General features: G+C 40.9%; 1 protein-coding gene across 2 annotated transcripts in view; it reads left to right on the forward strand.

Moving 5' to 3' along the window:
• Positions 1–346: 346 nt before the first annotated feature.
• The window catches only part of ZFP37 (ZFP37 zinc finger protein), a 45,508-nt gene continuing 26,797 nt past the window's right edge, over positions 347–19,057 (forward strand). Inside the window, exons 1-5 of one of the 2 annotated variants that reach the window (XM_027034852.2) lie at positions 678–806; positions 5,172–5,260; positions 5,917–6,043; positions 6,352–6,486; positions 11,663–17,358. In XM_027034852.2, the coding sequence (XP_026890653.1) occupies positions 5,944–6,043; positions 6,352–6,486; positions 11,663–13,203 (1,776 nt within the window). In that variant the 5' untranslated portion in view covers positions 678–806; positions 5,172–5,260; positions 5,917–5,943 and the 3' untranslated portion in view covers positions 13,204–17,358. Of the gene's footprint in view, positions 807–5,171; positions 5,261–5,916; positions 6,044–6,351; positions 6,487–11,662; positions 17,359–19,057 lie in introns of those variants that run through there. The other variant, XM_053204778.1, reaches the window with a different exon arrangement.

Raw genomic sequence — 19,057 nt, forward strand, 5'->3', positions numbered from 1 at the left:
GCACAGCAACTTAGCCGGCACAAAGTAAAAGCTCAACACATAATTGTTAAATGAACGGCGTCGGTACGCCAAATAGCTCATTGAGAAATTATTTCTGCTCCAATTGCTTGATTATTTGGCTTCAGCTGACCTCACTGAGGAGTGATGTGTTCATTGAACCTGCTGCTTCATTTTTTCCCCTCATTGTTCTTATACCGTAAAGGTAAAGACGTGTATTTGGCCGATTAGTGCTCTCTCCCTATGGAACAATGGTGTCTGAGCGATCGGGCCTTTTCTCCTTCCTCCTCAATCTCTCTTACTATCCTGGCTGTCTGGATTCCGCGCTGGGCCTCGTGATTGCGGGGTTCCCGGCAACCGGCTGCAGTGACGGATTCAGAAAGGCGACTCCGAATTCTGCATTTGCGTGGCCGAGCCTCCGGACGCTGGGGCTGGGGTGTCGAGCGCCGCGAGGCACCGTGCACTGGGTACCTGAGCACGCTTCCTGCCGCCTCGCATCTCAGCTCTCGGGACCCTCCGCGGCGTCCCGGGGCCACCCGCCCGCGCGCGCGCCGGGAGCGCGAAGCCCCCGCTGTACGGCGGGGCCTCGGTCAAGATGGCCGCGCCCTCCCGCGATACCCAGGGGCGCCGCCATCGCAGGCGCCGGGCTCGCTAAGGCCGCGCTTCGAGCAGCCGCCATGTCGGCCTCCGCCTGCGACCCGATCCTCACAAAGCAGGAGAGCGTGGGCCGGAGGAGGGGTGCGGGAACGGCCGAAGGGGCCGGGTGTGCCGCGGAGATGGCCGTGTCGGAGCCGGGGGGCAGCGCCGCGGTGAGCGCGATGGCGGGGCGGGGCGGCCGGGCGGTCCGCGGTGGGCTAGTTGGGGGTCCGTGATTGGAGGGTGGCCGCCGTCTCTGAGAGGAGCGATTTGGGAATTGGAGGCGAGGCTGGAGGGTCTTCTGGCGGGGGGAGGGGTGGTCAGCGTGCTGGGGGAATCTGTGGGGCAGTGATGGGGGGCCTGCGCGGTCCGTGGGTGCCACAGTTTAAGGAAATCCGTATTTCGAGGTATCTGCGATGACAGTGATGGCGGGGGGCGGGGCGGGGTGGCCCGAAAGGCCATCGTTTGGAAGGCTGTGGGGATCAGAAATGGCTTCGTGGTGTGTCAGAGATTGGGGAGGTGTGTGGCAATGTGTGGTCTATGGGAGTCTATTACGGTGCCTGTGGTAGTTGGAGACCAGACTGTCCCTCTCTGTGTGCAGAGGTCCTGTTTAGCAGTTTATTGAATAGTGAAAGGGAAGCGATGATGATGGTTTAGAATAGGGTCGTAGCAAGGGAATGAAAAATCATTCAGAATACATCTAGAGATGAGCCAGTAGGACTTCCTGATGAGCTGATATGAAACATGGGGGAAGAGAAGAATCAAGATTTTACATCTAGACTTTTGGCTTGAGGAACCGGATAAAGGGTGCTTCCTTTTTCTGCGAAAGGGTTGTGTTGAAGACGACCAGATTTGGTGGATACAAATGGGAGCCAGAAGTGGATGACAGTGGTTCTGCTTTGGCCACATCAAGACGCCCATTACATGCCCAAGTAGAGATGTTGAATAGTCATTAGATGCATGAATCTAGAATTTGGAGAGGTGTGAGCTGGAGAATTCATAATGAAAGACGTCAAGCATAAAGATGGTGCTTGAAGCCATAAGATTGGATGAGGTCACCTGCAGAGAGGACGCAGATAGAGAAGAAAAGAGGGACCAAGGACAGAGCTCTGGGTCACTCCTACATTTAGAGGTTCGGAAAAGAACAGAAAAAGAGGGAGAGTGAGGAGTAGCCACTGAGATATGATGAAAATTGTAAATGTGATGTCAAAGAAGCTTAAAGAAGAAAGCTTTTCAAGACCATGCGAGTCAGTTGTGTCATAAGCTCTTGTGAGTCCCAGACTTATCACTGCAGAGAATTTGACTTTGGCAAGATGTAGCTCAGTGGTTATTTTGATTAAGAAGAGTTTTTTTTCGTGGAGCGATGAGGGTAAAATCCTGTTGGAATGAGTCGAAAGAATGGAGGTGATGAAATAGAGACAGAGTATAGACAACACCAGGAGTTTTGCTGGTAAAAGGAGCAAATAAATTGGCATTGGATGGGACATGTGATTAAGAGACAGTTTTCATTGGATGAATGATATTAAGGCAACTTTGTATGTCAATAGGAACGATTCAGTAGAAAGGGAAAAATAGGTGGCACAAAAGAGAGAGGTTAATTGCAGGGGGTGAAATCCTCAAGAAAGCAGTTGAGGATAGGATCCAAAGCATAAGTGGAGAAACTGGCCTTCAGTGACAGAAGGGACACGTCTTCCATTTCAACAGAAAGGAGACAGATGATAGGGGTTTGGAAACAGATTGGTGGAATTGGTGGTAACAAGGCAAGGTAGTTCTTGTTCACGTACATTTATTTTGTCTTTGAAAGTGTGAGGCAAATTCATCAGCTGACAGTGGGAAAGGAGTAGGTGCTGCAGATTTCAGAGAGAAAGAGGAGAATGTTTGGAATAATCATCTTGGAAAGAGGAACAGGAAGCTCTCAGTATTGGGTGCCCATTTGAGATATGTGCAATAATTTGAAGTGAGTCCAGTCAGCACAGTTGTTTGACTTTTTTCTTTTGGAGTGTTTAACTGCAAGGTTGCAGGCAGAGATTAAGTTGGGTTTAAGTTTGAGGCTTTGCTAGGGAAGTACAGTGGAGAAGAAGAGGGGCAAGGAAGTGAAAGCTGTTTTCCGTGGAGTGTGTATGGTGTTAGAACTAAATCTAAACGGGACAGGTGAAAAGTAAGGCTGCGTGGCAATGGAAGATTGTGAAAAAATGGCTAGGATCGATGGGTATGAGGGCCGAATGTATTTGGAGAAATATTGACATGGAAGGTACTAGAAGAAGTAAGCTGGCAGGACAGTGTTTTAAGTAGAGATTTCAGTGTTTTAAGTAGAGGTGCTGTAATGTATGTGGCAAGGGTCTAAAGAATGCCTGGGTGACGAATCAGTGGCTGAGTTTGGGTAGAAGAAAAGATTGTTGGAGTCAGGAAAGAGAAAGGCCAGGGTGTGGAAGGGCTCTTCTGCATTGATGCAGTTAGTGGAGGAGTTGTAGGGAGGAAAGAAGAGTCTGGTGTTCAGGTTTGCAGTGAATGAGGCAGAATTACTGTGTGGAAGAGTTGACATAAGTGGCCCCTAACAGCTGTCCTTAGAAAAGCCTGCTTGCAAGGTTGACCTTTGGCTGACATCTGAGAACTTAGACTGCAGTAGGCTTTGCACCATTCCCAGAAATGATAAAAGTGGCTCCCCGTGCCTGAACTAAACTATGTAGGGGCGCCCGGGTGGCTCCATCGGTTAAGCATCCAACTTCGGCTCAGGTCATGATCTCACAATCCATGAGTTTGAGCCCCGCGTCGGGCTCTGTGCTGACAGCTCTGAGCCTGGAGCCTGCTTCAGATTCTGTGTGTGTGTCTCTCTCTGCCCCTCCCCTCCTCCCGCCCACTGTCTCTTTCTGTCTCAAAAATAAATAAAACATTTAATTAACTAAACGATGTAAACAATGCGGTTTATGCTGAACTCCCGATTTCCTTCTGGGGATCTGGGACTTTTGTGTGTGCCAGGCAGAGGGTGCCCGTGAGCGCCACTGAGTCTCTACGGCGCTTCCTTGGGAAACACCATTTCACACGTGTTCTCACGATTTATTTCTGAAGGAATCTTGTGTGTCCTGTGTGACTCCACTGGAAGAGGACTCTTGGATACTTGTGCCTGGCTTCCTCTAGACTTCACCCCATGCACCTTTTCCTTAGCTGTACTACATCGTAGCTCTGAGTACAACTATATGGCGAGGCTGTGAGTTCTTCTAGTTAATCGTTGAAATGGAGGGTTAATGGGTTGAAGTCTGGTGATACTCTAAACATGATAGGGATTTTGAAGGATGAATGAAGAATAGTTGAAAGTTATCGTTGACCTCATCTTCAGGCCGTGACATACACGAGTGATGGTTGGGCCAAACCAAATAACCTCCAGCAGGGAGCGTTGTAAGGGAGCAGGATCCTCAGGAGAAGGTAGATTTCAGGCAAAGCAAGCAGGTGAAGGGAATGGCTAAAGAGATTGAAGGTATAGTGAAGTTGGCTGGTACTGATTCGGGTTTCTGTAAACGCCACTGTTGGTGGAGGTCTGTTGGCGTCAGTGATTGGGGACTGGTAGAGTTGGGATTTGGGGTTGCATCAGAGAAGAGACTGATGTGTTCTTTAGGTATCCATAGTTGAGAGACCTGTGGGATTTTGTGATTGGAGTGTGTGGGGGTGTCTGGGGAGATTTGTTGCTGTTACTGATAGGGGACTTTGTTGGGATCAGTGTCTCAGTGATTGAGAGGCCAGTGACAGTCAATGATGGGACTTCTTAGATGTCCATGACTGGAGGTTTGTCAGGTCAGAGATTGGTGACATACACAGCTGACTGATTGGTGGTCTATGGAGGTAGGGAGTTATTTTTCAATGTGAAACAAATCTGTTCAAGCGTGTATTCATTAGTGGCAAACTTCTCCAGTAGCTGTGTCTCCTCCTCTCACCTGCCTAATAAGAGATCTTAAACATGCTTTAATTTCTCCCATCCCCACCCTTACCAGTTATATTCCTGTTTATTTTTCTTAAGTCACGCCTCTTTTTTTTTTTTTAATTTTTTAACGTTTATTTATTTCTGAGAGACAGAGCACGAGTGGGGGAGGGGCAGAGAGCGAGGGAGACACAGAATCCTAAGCAGGCTCCAAGCTCCGAGCTGTCAGCACAGAGCCTGATGCGGGGCTTGAACTCATGGATGGCGAGATCATGACCTGAGCCAAAGTCAGACACTTAACCAACTGAGCCACCCAGGTGCCCCTAAGTCACAACTCTTGATTTTAATGACTTTTGTAACAGTTGTACAAGAAGATTATCAAGTTACTTGGATGTAACTAGACATTTGACTGGTTTTATTATTCACAGCTCTTTCTTGTACATTATGTCCTTCCCAATCTTGAAATCTTTATTCTGATTCACTTTTCCTTCTTTTAAAAATCACTCCTTTTCTTCTCCTCCTCCTCCTTCCCTGTCCCTCTCCTTTTCTTTATTTCTAAAATATATACGTATTATATTTTCTGCATCCTTACATGCCTAAAATACATTACTTTTGCTTCCAAATATAGGTGATTTTTTGGCTGGTTCTAAAAATCAAGGATCTCAATTCTTCTACCTCATAAACACTATTCCACTGTTTTTTGTTATAGAAGAAAAGGTAAAGACTGATTCTGTTTGTTTTGGTAATTGTCTTTCTCTCTGATAATTGTATGACTTTTTTCACTCTTTATCCTCTTGAATAAACAAATTCACAAGTGGGACTGTTTTAGTCAGTTTGGGCTGCTACAATGAAGTACCATCAACTGAGTAGCTTATAAACAGCGGAAATTTACTGCTGTCAGTTCTGGAGGCGAGAAGTCCAAGATAGGGTGTGAGCCTGGTTGGAATCTGGTGAGACCAACTGCCAGGTTGCAGACTTCTTGTACCCTCACTTGGCAGAAGGAGCAGAGAGAGGAAGCAAGCTGTCTTGTGACTCTTATATGGGCATTAATCCTATTCATGGAGACTCCACCCTCATGAACTCATCCCATTCTAATTACTTCCTGCAGGCCCTATCTCCTAATACCATCACATTGGAGGGGAGGGTTTCAGTGTATGAATTTTGGGGATACTCAAACATTCAGTCCATAATAGGGACATTTCTTAATATGATTTTTGCCTCTCAAAAAATGCATCATTGAGTAAAGAATTAGTATCCACTATAACATCATGATCAAATTGAATGGTTGAGCTAAGAACAAATCATTATTATCTTGTCCAAATCACTCACTAATGTGAATAACATTAGACTGAATAGAAGTATTGCTATTACAGGGATCAGTAACATTCAAAGATGTGACTATGGCTTTTACCCAGAAGGAATGGGAGCAACTAGATCCTGTCCAGAGGAACCTGTATAAGGATGTGATGCTGGAGAACTACAGCAACCTTGCCTCGATGGGTAAGGACAGTTCTTTCATAATTCAAAATGTGTGCATGGTGATACCTTCTCTCTGAAGTTCTTGATAAATTTGGCCATGGTTATTATGAATCAAAGAGTTGTGATCCCTTTTGGGTACAACTCAAGATACTGTGCCCCTGTCTCCAAAATGGAAGATCTCCTTGGATAGGGTACATGGGCAGCCATTGTGAAATTTCAGAAGCCGTATATTCTTAATTCTTTCAAGGCTCTGAAGTCCAAATATTAGCGTTTGATTTCTGGGATGTTTGTTTTCCTAACACGCAATTTGTACCATTTCTCGTGAGCAGGTTATCAAGCTCCCAAACCAGACATGATCTCCAAGTTGGAAAAAGGAGAAGAGCCATGGTTGGGGAAGGGCAAAACACCTAGACAAGGTGGTCCCAGTGAAATAGCAAGACCCAAGCAAATAGGAACCAATGGAAGTAAGTTCCTAGTTTTTTGGTGGTGACTTTGCAATTCTTCAGTGATTTATTTATTTATTTATTTATTTATTTATTTATTTATTTATTAATGTTTATTTTTGAGAGGGAGTGAGCATGAGCAGGGGAGGGGCAGAGAGAGAGGGAGACAGAGGATCCGAAGCAGGCTCCGCTCTGACGGCAGAGGGCCTGATGCGGGGCTCATGAACCGTGAGATCATGACCTGAGTCAAAGTCGGACGCTTAACCGACTGAGCCACCCAGCCAACCCAATGAATAATTTATTTTTAAAATCTTAAATATTTGAGACCTTTCTTTCTTAACCAGGAGTAGCAGTTGAAAAATATCCTCTCCTGGGGGAGAAGGAGTTCAAACTACAAAGATTCTCTAACCTTGGAGATTCTAATATCTCTTCTGTCTGTGAACCTGTCTACGTGTGAGGTTCTCATATGAGGTTCACTGTAGTTGTCAGCCTGTGTTCACGTATGGGGGTTTGCTTATACCACTTGCATCAGTTAGCTTAGGCTAAGTTATGCTCCATTAAGGAATGACCCCCAAATCTCAGTGGCTTCCAACAAGAAAGATTTGTTTCTTGCTCATGCTGTAGCCCTATTCCACATTATCCTTTGGACCTACATCGAAAGAGCAACCCCTATTTGGCAAATCCTGCTCTCATGTCACAAGGAAAGAAGAATGAGTAGAACCACTTGTTGACTTAAAACTACTGAATGGAAGTGGTAGATGTCTCTTTCTGCTCACATTTTATTGGCTAATCGGTTAGAGCAGATCACCTGGCCACTCCTAAGCTCAGCAGGGTAGGAATGGACAGCCCTTCTCCAGGGAGGATTCAAGTGGCATGCAGGGCCTGGGAGGTACAATCTTTCCACAGGGAACAGTAACACAGTATGCCACACCATTCATATTGTGGTAGGAAAAAGGTGACAACTAGAGTTCTGAACCTTTGATACCATACCTCAGATGCCTAACTGACCTTTCCATATATAGTCAGTCATCTTTCCTCATTTATGCTCTCCATTGCTCAGCTTCCAGGAGGAACAGTGACTCCTCTTAGCTGTTCTCAAAGTCCCATCACTGCTTACCTTGTTTAAAGCAGTGCTGTTTTTTATTATCTCCTTTTTTACTAATATCTTCAGTATATTTTCCTTCATCCAGTCAAATTCTGGGACTCCATGATATATTTCTCTCCTTATGTGTTCAAACCTTCTTGGGTCCATCCTCTTTCCAAATCTCTTGGCATGATGCTCCCTGCCTTTAATTACTTTCCACTTCCCTTCTTTCACTGTGAAAATGCTCCAGACCTGTGGTCTATAATGAATCATCATTTCCATTTGCTCCTTAACCTCTACAGTCAAATCCTACAGATTTTGTGTCTCTATGTAAATTTCTGGCTTTAAAGTAACCCCTGCTTACCTTCCAGCGCATATTTTAATAGTTTCGATCAGCATGAAATTCTTGCCTACTTAGCTTAAATTATATACCACTTAAATCTGATCTTCTAAGTGCTTCTTTACATTTATTTCACCAGATTCTCTTCTTTCCACTTGCTGAAGTATCCCTAAGGTTTTGTCTCCTGCTCTCTGTTCTTTTTTTTTTTTTTTTCTATTGTATTTTCCTCAAAAGAATCATTTGTGCAAATACAAGCTACTTATTCTACATGGGTGACTTTCAAGAAAAATTTATCTTGTCCAGATAAATCTCCAGTTTCTTTGTGTTGCACTCATATTTTTACCTACTTTACAGGAAAGCTCATTTTCAGAGTGTCAGAAATGGAAAGCTTTATATTTCTTTCTAAATTAGAGCTTCCTTTCACCTTCCATATTTTTATCAGGGTCTACTTTGAAAATTTTTTTAATGTTTATTTTATTTTTGAGAGAGGGGAGGGGGGAAGGGGCAGGCAGAGAGGGAGCCACAGAATCTGAAGCAGGCTCCAGGCTCTGAGCTGTCAGCACAGAGCCTGACGTGGGGTTCGAACTCACGAACTGCAAGAACATGACCTGAGTGGAAGTCGGACCCTTAACCTACTGAGCCACCCAGGTGCCCCGGGTCTACTTTGATTTAAGGCCTGTCTACCATGGAGTTCCAGTGCATCTTTGCTCTCTGCCTTCTCTTTTTCTATCCTCTCTTCAGTTCCTGATTTGTTTGTTTGCTTTCTTCACTTCTCACGGACATCACCCAAATTAGCTTTACATTATCTCGTACCTAAATTGTTCTAATTCTTAGGCTGATTTGTTGAATCCATTTTTTAAGTAATTCATCTTAGGTGTTGCCACCAAATATTAAAATATTCACTTATTATTTACATCACTATAGTCCCCAACTTAGCAGAATGTTTACAGTATATTTTGAAGTGTCCTCTGAATTTTCCAGCTCTCCACAAATTCTTGAAACCAGAAGGACTAGTCCTTCAAATGGCGAATGAAGGGACCTCATGGAGTTTTCGATCCATCCATTAGTGGCTCCAATTTTGGCTGTGTTTACTTTTCTCACTGTTACTTGGTGTTGCAACTAAAAAATAATACTGAATCATTTAATACATCTTTGTCATTGCTATAGTGACTTTCTTCTCAGTTCAGTTTCCTATATAGTACTTGGAATTGCTTCAAGGAAAGACTGTTCTATTCCTTCCAATGATTTGCTGAGTCTATTGAGCTATATACTTCAGTCATTTTAGCTTAAAATTCAGGTGTTAGTTACTCTCTCAGATTCAGGATAAGCTTACAGTCTTTTTTTTTTTTTTAATGTTTATTTATTTTTGAGAGAGAGAGAGAGACAGACAGACAGACAGAATTGGAAGCAGGCTCCAGGCTCTGAGCTGTCACCACAGAGCCTGACACGGGGCTTAAACTCAGTAGACCGCGAGTTTATGACCTGAGCCGAAGTTGGACGCTTAACCGACTGAACCACCCAGGCGCCCCAGGATAAGCTCACAATTGTAATCATATGCTCTGTCAGACTCAACTCTTTTCATTATTACCCTATTATTATACCATTTCACTAGTTCAGATTCTATCTTTTCCCCTCATGGTGAATTTCTCTCATAGTGCTTTATATTTTTTCCTGCTGGCCAATCTTCATCATTATAAGAGGTTCTTATAATGTTACACCTCAAGGGGAAAGGTTTGAGTTTTGATCCCTTTCTTCCCAGAAGATTTGCCTCTATCCTCTCCAGAATCCTTGCACATTGGAAGAGGCTGCCTTTGTCTTGCTCTTGTTCTACCCTTTCCCCCAAAATGCTTGTACCACTTAAAGTTTCCTAAAGGAAAAAGCAGCTGGCAACTCTACCTCTCCCTGTTATATCTATACCACTATATCTATACCTACAAAAATTGATTTTTTTACCCCATGGGAACTAATCTCTTCAAAGTCCTCCATGAAAGTAATGGTGTTTCCTGGCTTATATCCAAATACTAAAACTCTTTTCTGTTTGATCCCGGTTTTCACTTTATCCATGTGTTGTTCCTTTATGACCAAGGCAGCTGTTCAGTTTCTTATATTCTTTGAGACTCTTACATCTGTTTCTCTCTTTGAGTCTGTTTAATTCCCATCCTAAAGCTTTTTCTGCTTTTCCACGCACATAACTGAAGAAAGCTGCCTCAAAATGGTAGTCCCAACTCTTAAGTTTTTGGATTTTTACACATGTCATATCCATACCTAGCTAAAAGAGGTCTTTGAATTTCAATTCTAAATTCTTAGGAGAAAGAATAGTATTGGTCTAGTTTGGGCCCTATGTTTACCACTGTTCAATCAATTGTTTTCAACCAGAGTTTGGATCATAATGGTACAAACATAATTGCCTCCATGTGTCAGTGTGGGTGGTGGACTCAGAGAAGGAAAACACACACTGGGAATGTATCTTAAAATGTGTAATTGTATAACGGGTGGAAGGAAGGACGTGAGCAATCACTTAAAGCTGGGAATAAGCTTAAAATTTATGATTAGTAATTAGTAGAGTGACCTGACAGAAACAAAGGTATGCTCCATAGCAAACTGTTGGAAAACAGATACATGTGTACATTGTAACTCTAAATGGTGTAAATCTCATTTCTATGAGAAGTCTCATTTCTATGAATTTTATCATGGTAAAAGCATCAGGGGACTCAGAAACTGTAGGGTTTTTTGTTTGGTTGGTTTTTTAGTTTTTCGGGGGTTTTTTGGTTGTTTGTTTGTTTTAGTACAGGAATGTCATTATTATATTGATCGTAGGTGGTAGCACTGGAACACCCTTTCCTGCTTATTCCCTTAGTCACCTATAAGCTGTTCAGTATTTCTTGGTAGACTTCCCTTATTTTCTCTATTTTGGCTCTTTGGAGGGCAGTAACAAAAATTTACTCAGCCTAGCCTAAGTAAATCGAGGAATTTACTATAAGGACTTAGATTTATCTCTTGTAACCTAAAGGTGGATATGTCAGCCTGACCCTACCAGGGATTAGAACTAGGAACTGGAAAGCCATCCAGAATTGGGATTAGATAAATGGTCCCTTTGAGAACATGTGATCTAACATCTTTGCTTCTTTGTGGATGTATGCTTCGTTCTTCATACTGATGAACTTTCTGTTTACACAAGGAAGATATGACTTTACTATTACTCGTTTTATATCATTGTAAAAACCCAATGGAGACAAACTAGAGTCTAAATATTTAGGAGGAAGACTCATATTGGACACTTTCGCTTGAGCCAGATGTGTCTCCAATTGTGACCATAGAGAGCTGAATTAATGTAGTACAGGCTGTGGGAGCCAAATACTGTGAATGAATTGGCAGTTATCAAAGCTGGGAAGCTTGGGCTGTGGAGAAACCTCAAAAAATACCAACTACAATCACAAGCTCTTTTAACTTCATCTATTACCTAGTCACTGCTCCTTCAGTTTATCTTATCATCTATCCCAGGTTACAAGGTTATATTTGTAAACGGGCAAAATTTTTTCTAATTGCTATTGTCAATTATCTTTTCTTGGATAAGCACTTGGAAGTGCTCCCTACAGCACTTTCCCCTCAAGTCCAAAAGCTTAGGGACATTTACATTTGATATTTCATTCACCTTGGGATGTGAAGCTTGAATAAAGATTCAACCCCACAATAGGGCATTTGTTTTATAAGTTGTAGTTCAAAATATGAGAGTGAAAAGATTCATAAGAATGTCTCATTGAATTCCATTTTAGAAGAAGTCCAGCAAGATAACGACCAGCTAGTGAATCACCAGGAATCTCAAAACAAACTCCTTAGGGAAGTTGCATTCAAGAAAAAAAGTCTGACTAAGAAGAAAGGCCATGAATGTAGCTCATTGGGGGAAATAAATGTGAGTACAAAACATGTTCCTTCAAAAAGAAAGCTTAAATTTGATTCACATGGAAAGAGTTTGAAACAGAATTTAGACTTACTTGGTCATATAAGAAACTATGCAAAAAAGAAACCTAATGTAACTAAAGAGCACAAGAAATCTTTCAGCCATAGCTTACCTGATACAAAGAAAAACAAAAATCAAACTGGAAAGAAACAGAAATTATCCAACCATAGCTTATCTAATAAGCATGACAAAACTCAAACTGGCAAGAAACATGAGAAATTATCTCATCATAGCTCATCCCATACTAAATGCGACAAAATTCAAACTGGAAAGAAACATGAGAAATCATCCAGCCGTAGCTCATCTACTAAGTGTGACAAAACTCAAGCTAAAGCCAAACCCTATGAATGTAATCAATGTGGGAAGGTTCTCAGTCACAAGCAAGGACTCACTGACCATCAGAGAATTCATACTGGGGAGAAACCATATGAATGCGATGAATGTGGGATAGCCTTTAGCCAAAAGTCACACCTCGTTGTGCATCAGAGAACTCACACTGGAGAAAAGCCATATGAGTGTACTCAGTGTGGCAAAGCCCACAGTCATAAACATGCCCTCACTGACCATCTGAGAGTTCATACTGGGGAAAAGCCCTATAAATGTACTGAGTGTGGGAAAACCTTTAGACACAGCTCAAACCTTATTCAACATGTAAGATCTCATACAGGTGAGAAGCCCTATGAATGTAAGGAATGTGGAAAATCCTTTAGGTATAACTCATCTCTTACAGAACATGTGAGGACTCATACAGGTGAAATACCATATGAATGTCATGAATGTGGAAAGGCTTTTAAGTATAGCTCGTCCCTTACTAAACATATGAGAATTCATACAGGTGAGAAGCCCTTTGAATGTAATGAATGTGGGAAAGCTTTCAGCAAGAAGTCACACCTCATTATACATCAAAGAACTCATACTAAGGAGAAACCCTACAAATGTAATGAATGTGGAAAAGCATTTGGGCATAGCTCATCTCTTACTTACCACACGAGAACTCATACAGGTGAAAGTCCTTTTGAATGTAACCAATGTGGAAAGGCCTTCAAACAAATTGAAGGTCTTACTCAACATCAGAGAGTTCATACTGGGGAAAAACCCTATGAATGTAATGAATGTGGGAAAGCTTTTAGCCAAAAGTCACATCTCATTGTACATCAGAGGACTCATACTGGGGAGAAACCTTTTGAATGTAATGAATGTGGAAAAGCTTTCAATGTAAAGTCACAGCTTGTTATACATCAGAGATCCCACACTGGAGAGAAACCCTATGAATGTAATGAATGTGGGAAAGCTTTCAAACAAAATGCATCCCTTACCAAACATGTGAAAACTCATTCAGAAGAAAAATCTCAGTGAAATTAATGTGGGAAAACCTTTTAACTAGAGGTTTTATTTAACCTTAGAAGAAGTCTGAATTTTAAGGATGTTAGAAAGCCTTTAATAAGAAGTCACACCTCGTTACATACGAGGGAATTTGAAAATGAATCTTACAGGGAAGCAATGGATGGAGAGTTTAAACTTGATACCAACCTTTTATAGAAAATACTGTTTTAAAAGTACTCAATTATTAATTATGTGTTCAGACCAAAATATAAAGCTTTTAAAAATGTTAATAAGCTGAAAAATCAGAGCAGTAGAGAAGCAAATTACATATGCTAAATTCCTGAGTCGCTTGAGTTTTGTGTACTTAAGCACCGCATATGAGAATTGAATTTGCATATCTGTTAATTTCCATGTATAAATGTATGTGGCCACTGGTATGAGCCTGATCTTTGATATTATCACCTCTCTCTTTCTTAATGTCTTTGTTAGCTTCTGCATCAGCTGCAAACTTCCTAAAGGTTATTTATGTAAAAAATATTAACAGAAAATTAAGAGAAAAAATGAAAGCAGCTGAGGATGCACAGGTGCTGGTGGGGAATGATGTCCAAGATACATCGTTAAGTGAAAAAAGCAGATTGCTGAACTGTGTGTATAGTATGTTCCCACTTTTGTAGAAAAGGGTGTGCATTTGCCTGTCTCTGTGTGTGTATATATGTATGTGTGTATATATGTATATGTATATTTGTATGTAAATAGACTTGGTTTGAAAAAATATATAAGAAACCTTATAGTGGTTTCTATGAGCACAGGAGTACAGGAATGGGAGCTGGGACTGGAGGGAGACCTCCTTTTTATTATATACTGTATATGAATTTTTGAACAATGTAAATGTATTATTTTCACAACTAAAGTCCTTTTAATATGCATACATCAACACTGATTAAAATTTTCACTGAGCCCACTCCATGGTGTTGTTTACAAAGTAAAAGTTTCTAGGAAGGGTGGTGAATCTGAGGATATGGCATTAAACTTGATATTGAATTCACAAAGACTTTTCCTATCAAACACACGTCCTTTTATTAAAATAATGAATTACAACTATAATTCTGTACTGTGTTTCTTCTATATGCTATTTTTTAAAACAACTGAAGATAAATTTTGATTTTAGGTGAATGAAAGTGCTTTTCTGAACAGTCACTCTGTTTTGTCTCATATTCAGAGCACGTATATACAAACACCTCAATCTGGGGTTTCAAATGTATTGTAACAAATGCCACTACTTCCTGTTCTTGCCCAATAGCAAACATTGCTAATGGGTCACCACACTCATTTTGAGTGAATCTAGACGTGGCCTCAGAATCATTCTTAAGCATGTATTCCAGGGGCACCTGGGTGGCTCAGTTGGTTAAGCGCCCAATTTCAGCTGAGGTCATGATCTCACAGTTTGTGGGTTTGAGCCCCACATCAGGCTCTGTGCTGACAGCTCAGAGCTTGGAGCCTGCTTCGGATTCTGTGTCTCCCTCTCTCTCTGCCCCTCCTCTGCTCATGCTGTGTCTCCCTCACTCTCAAAAATAAGTAAACATTAAAAAAAAAAAGCATGCATTCCAGAGGTTACTATGGATCAATTTGAGTTTGCACATGAGACCTATTTTCCACTGCATACTTATTTATTTTTTTAATTAAAAATAATATTTTTAATTAAAAATTTTTTTAACGTTTATTCATTTTTGAGAGACAGAGAGAGACAGAGCATGAGCAGGGAAGGGGCAGAGAGAGGGAGACACAGAATCTGAAACAGGCTCCAGGCTCTGAGCTGTCAGCACAGAGCCCGACACGGGGCTCAAACTCACAAACTGTGAGATCCTGACCTGAGCTGAAGTTGGACGCTCAACCGACTGAGCCACCCAGGCGCCCCTAAAAATAATTTTTTAATGTTTATTTGAGAGAGAGAGAGAGAGAGACAGAGCGCAAGCAGGGAAGGGGCAGAGAGAGAGGGAGACACAGAATCCAAAGCAGGCTCCAGGCTCTGAGCTATCAGCACAGAGCCTGCTGCAGGGCTTGAACTCACGAACTGTGAGATCCTGACCTGAGCTGAAGTTGGACACTTAACCGACTGAGCCACCCAGGTGCCCCTATTATTATTATTTTTTATTCACGAGTCATAGATAAAAAACACAGCTGAATTGTATTAAAATTTAAGTTGTTACACTAAAAACAGTGACTTAAGCACAAAAATGGTTTCATAATATAAGGTAATAATAATATTTGGCATGTATGTCACTTTTTACATTTTTACAGCACATTTACTACATTACCTCATTTGTTCTTCATAAGAAACATACGGGTTAATAAGCAAGACTTTTTTAGTGGTCAGTTCTGCTCAATAAATACTTCATCTGGATACTAGGCTAGTATAATGATGGCCCCTCAGCGAATATGTGGTTAAGTGCCATCTTTGCAAATATTTCCCATTCAAATTCCTGCCTTCTTGATCTCCTCACTTCAGAGAATTAACAGATATAAGTATTGAGAATGAAATGTGTGTGTATATACACGTGTGTGTTGAAAAATTAACTCATGAATGTTATACCCTCATTTCTAAGTAACTTATTTACTTCCAGAGAAGGAAAATGCAATGTGAAAGCCATTTTCCATCAGTAATTTATAACCAGGTGGAAGCCTGGCACCAAACACAGAATGAATCTTCACTTTCCAGAGCTGTGGAAAGTCTGCACTTTTTAGAAGGATAAAACAGTTGCATGTGATGACTAGGTCAAATTTCCCACACCTTGTGGAGAACCCATAATAGTACCATACCTGGGACAGTGAGGAATATAGGTATGTATGCCTGAGCAGTGGAAATAAGTGTTTGAAAGCCAACGTGTACGGTAAAAAAGGAATTAAATGTTAGCATCAATGACTGAAGAAAGGATGTCTAAAAAATTATTGGAGATGAAGAATGAAAGAAAATAGACATACAGAGGTGAGTTTAAATGATAGCATGTGTCAAAATTGACTGGAGGGCTTGTTAAAACACAGACAGTAGAAATGGGCCCCATCCACAAAGTTTCTGACTCAGTAGGTCTGGGACAGTAGGGGGTGGGAGTCTGAGAATTTGCATTTTTAATAACTTCCCAGGAGATGCTGATGGTGCTGGTCTGGGGACCACACTTTGAGAAACACTGGTATAAATCATTGTTAAAATTTAAAAGTATTTGAAAATGTTTCTGAGACATTTCTTTAATATAAAGATAATGTTTATACACACAAATACATATGTTAGAAAATGCAAAATATCACTATCATGTGGATGGTGATTCAAGATTGTCAGTTTTAAAGTAAGTTTTATGTTTTTCTAAGTAATTTTTCTATTTTCATGAATTGATTTTATTTTATTGTAATGAGTTTTCATTACTGGTATGGCCAAGTAGATTCCTACTGATCCTGACCCTCCACAGATAATAGTTATAAACTCTGGAAAACCACACACACACACACACACACACACACACACACAAAACCAATGATCTGAAGGTACTGGAGAGTGAACAAAAGCAGATTATGGAAAAGAGTTGAAATTTGGAAGAAGGGAATGGTAGGTTAGATCACAGCTTTTATCCTGAGGATATGCTAAAGTTGGTGTGGCAGAGGTGGGTAATTTGATAGAAAACATTCAGTCTTTTGGAGATGAAAAAGTATAGGGCTGAGTTTCAGGGAAACCATAGCCACTGAAAAGTGAAAGGAAAATCCCAGAAAAGAAAGACTCAAAGAAGGAGCAACCCAAATTCTGTGAATAAACTCGGCCCAAATCCCTGTCTGATCTCTGAACCATGCATATTTGGCACAGACTCCTAATGTTTCAACTAAAGACAAGAGAACTGAGCTTTTATTTGTGCTGCTGCCCCACAGAATTAGTTTGAAGTTTGAGTTCAGCCATGCTAATAACTTGCTAAAACAAAAATGTTAACACTCTTCAGAGAAATATAACAGAATCCAAACTCTCCACAACTTATTCATGATATCTAGGATACAAGAAAAATTTACTTGACAGTTAAACAATTAGGAAAATTTGACCCTATTCAAGAAAAGAGACAACCAATCCAAAAGTTAGGATGAGCATATGAGGATATTAATATAAGTATTATAATACTGCTTGTGAAATAAAGATATGCTCACAGTGAATACACATTTTTTAAGAACTAAGCAAATAAATAGAAACTGGAGAAAAACCAAAAGAAAACTCTAGAACTTAGAAGTACAATGTATGAAATTTAAAATTCACTGGAGGGGTGTCTGAGTGGCTCAATTGGTTAAGCATCTGACTTTGGCTCAGGTCATGATCTTGTGGTTTGTAAGTTTGAGCCCCATCTCTGCTGTCAGCGTGGAGCCTGCTTCAGATCATCTGTCCCCCTCTATCTCTGCCCCTCCCCTACTTGCACACTCACTTTCTCTCAAAATTAAAACAAATATTTTAAAAAAGTTTTTTAATTCACTGGATAAGTTTACCAGCAGAATGTAAATGACAGGGAAGTCATTGAACTTGAAATAGGTCAGTAGAAAAAATTTTTTTTAATTTTAAAATTCATAATGGAGGGGTACCTGGGTGGCTCAGTCAGTTAAGCATCCAACTCTTGGTTTCAGCTTAGGTCATGATCTCACAGTTTTGTGAGTTCGAGCCCTGTGTGGAGCTATGCTCCGGCAGCACAGAACCTGTTTGGGGTTCTTTCTCTGCTCTTTCTGCCCCTCCCCAACTTGTGCTGTCTCTGTCTCTCTCAAAATAAATAAACTTTTAAAAATGCATAATAGAAATAGGAAGGGAGATGCAAAAGAAGAAAATTAAAGGAGACAAACAATAGAAATAATAACATAGTAGACCTAAACCCAATCTTAATCATTACTTTAAAAGTTAGTTGACAAAACTCTCTTAAATTAAAAGGCAGAGATTTTCATAATGGATAAAAAGGCAAGACCCAGTTTTAGCTCTGCACAAGATCTATACTTTAAAAAGACACAGAGGGGCGCTGGGGTGGCTTAGTTGGTTAAGTGTCCGACTTTTCCTCAGGTCATGCTCTCGCAGTTCATGAGTTCAAGACCCGTGTCGGGATCTGTGCTGACAGCTCAGAGCCTGGAGCCTGCTTCAGATACTGTGTCTCCCTCTCTGCCCCTTCCCCACTTGTGCTCACTCTCTCAAAAGTAAAAATTTTAAATAAATAAAAAGACAAGTCAAAATTAAATGGATTAAAATGATATATCACACAAATAGTAAGCATACAAAGGCATAAATGGCTATATTTATAGCAGACAAAACAGACTTCTCAATGAAACTATTAACAGATAAAGAGGGCCAATTTAAAAAGTTTAAAAGAGGGGCGCCTGGGTGGCTCAGTTGGTTAAGCATCCGACTTCAGCTTAGGTCACGGTCTTGTGGTCCCATCAGTTCGAGCCCTGCGTCAGGCTCTGGGCTGATGGCTCAGAGCCTGGAGCCTGCTTCCGATTCTGTGTCTCCCTCTCTCTCTGCCCCTCCCCCTTTCATGCTCTGTCTCTCTCTGTCTCAAAAATAAATAAACATTAAAAAAAATTTTTTTTAAAGATTAAAAGATTAATTCATCAGGAGGACAAAACATTCATAAACATTTATGCACCTAAAACAGAAATCTAAAGTATAAGAAGCAAACGTGGAAAGAATTAAGGAGAAATATAAACAATTCCACAATCATAATTGATTTTCACATCCTTCTATAGGCAGCTGATAAAACAGCTAGACAGAACGTTAGTAAAGACCCTGTTAACTAACTGGTATTTAAATTAAAATTTTTAAAAAAGGAAAAATTAGTAAGCACATATATTACCTAAAGAACATTATAAAACATCTTGACCTAATTGGTGT

The sequence above is a fragment of the Acinonyx jubatus genome, chromosome D4, assembly GCF_027475565.1.
Source record: "Acinonyx jubatus isolate Ajub_Pintada_27869175 chromosome D4, VMU_Ajub_asm_v1.0, whole genome shotgun sequence".
NCBI classification, from domain to species: Eukaryota; Metazoa; Chordata; class Mammalia; order Carnivora; family Felidae; genus Acinonyx; species Acinonyx jubatus.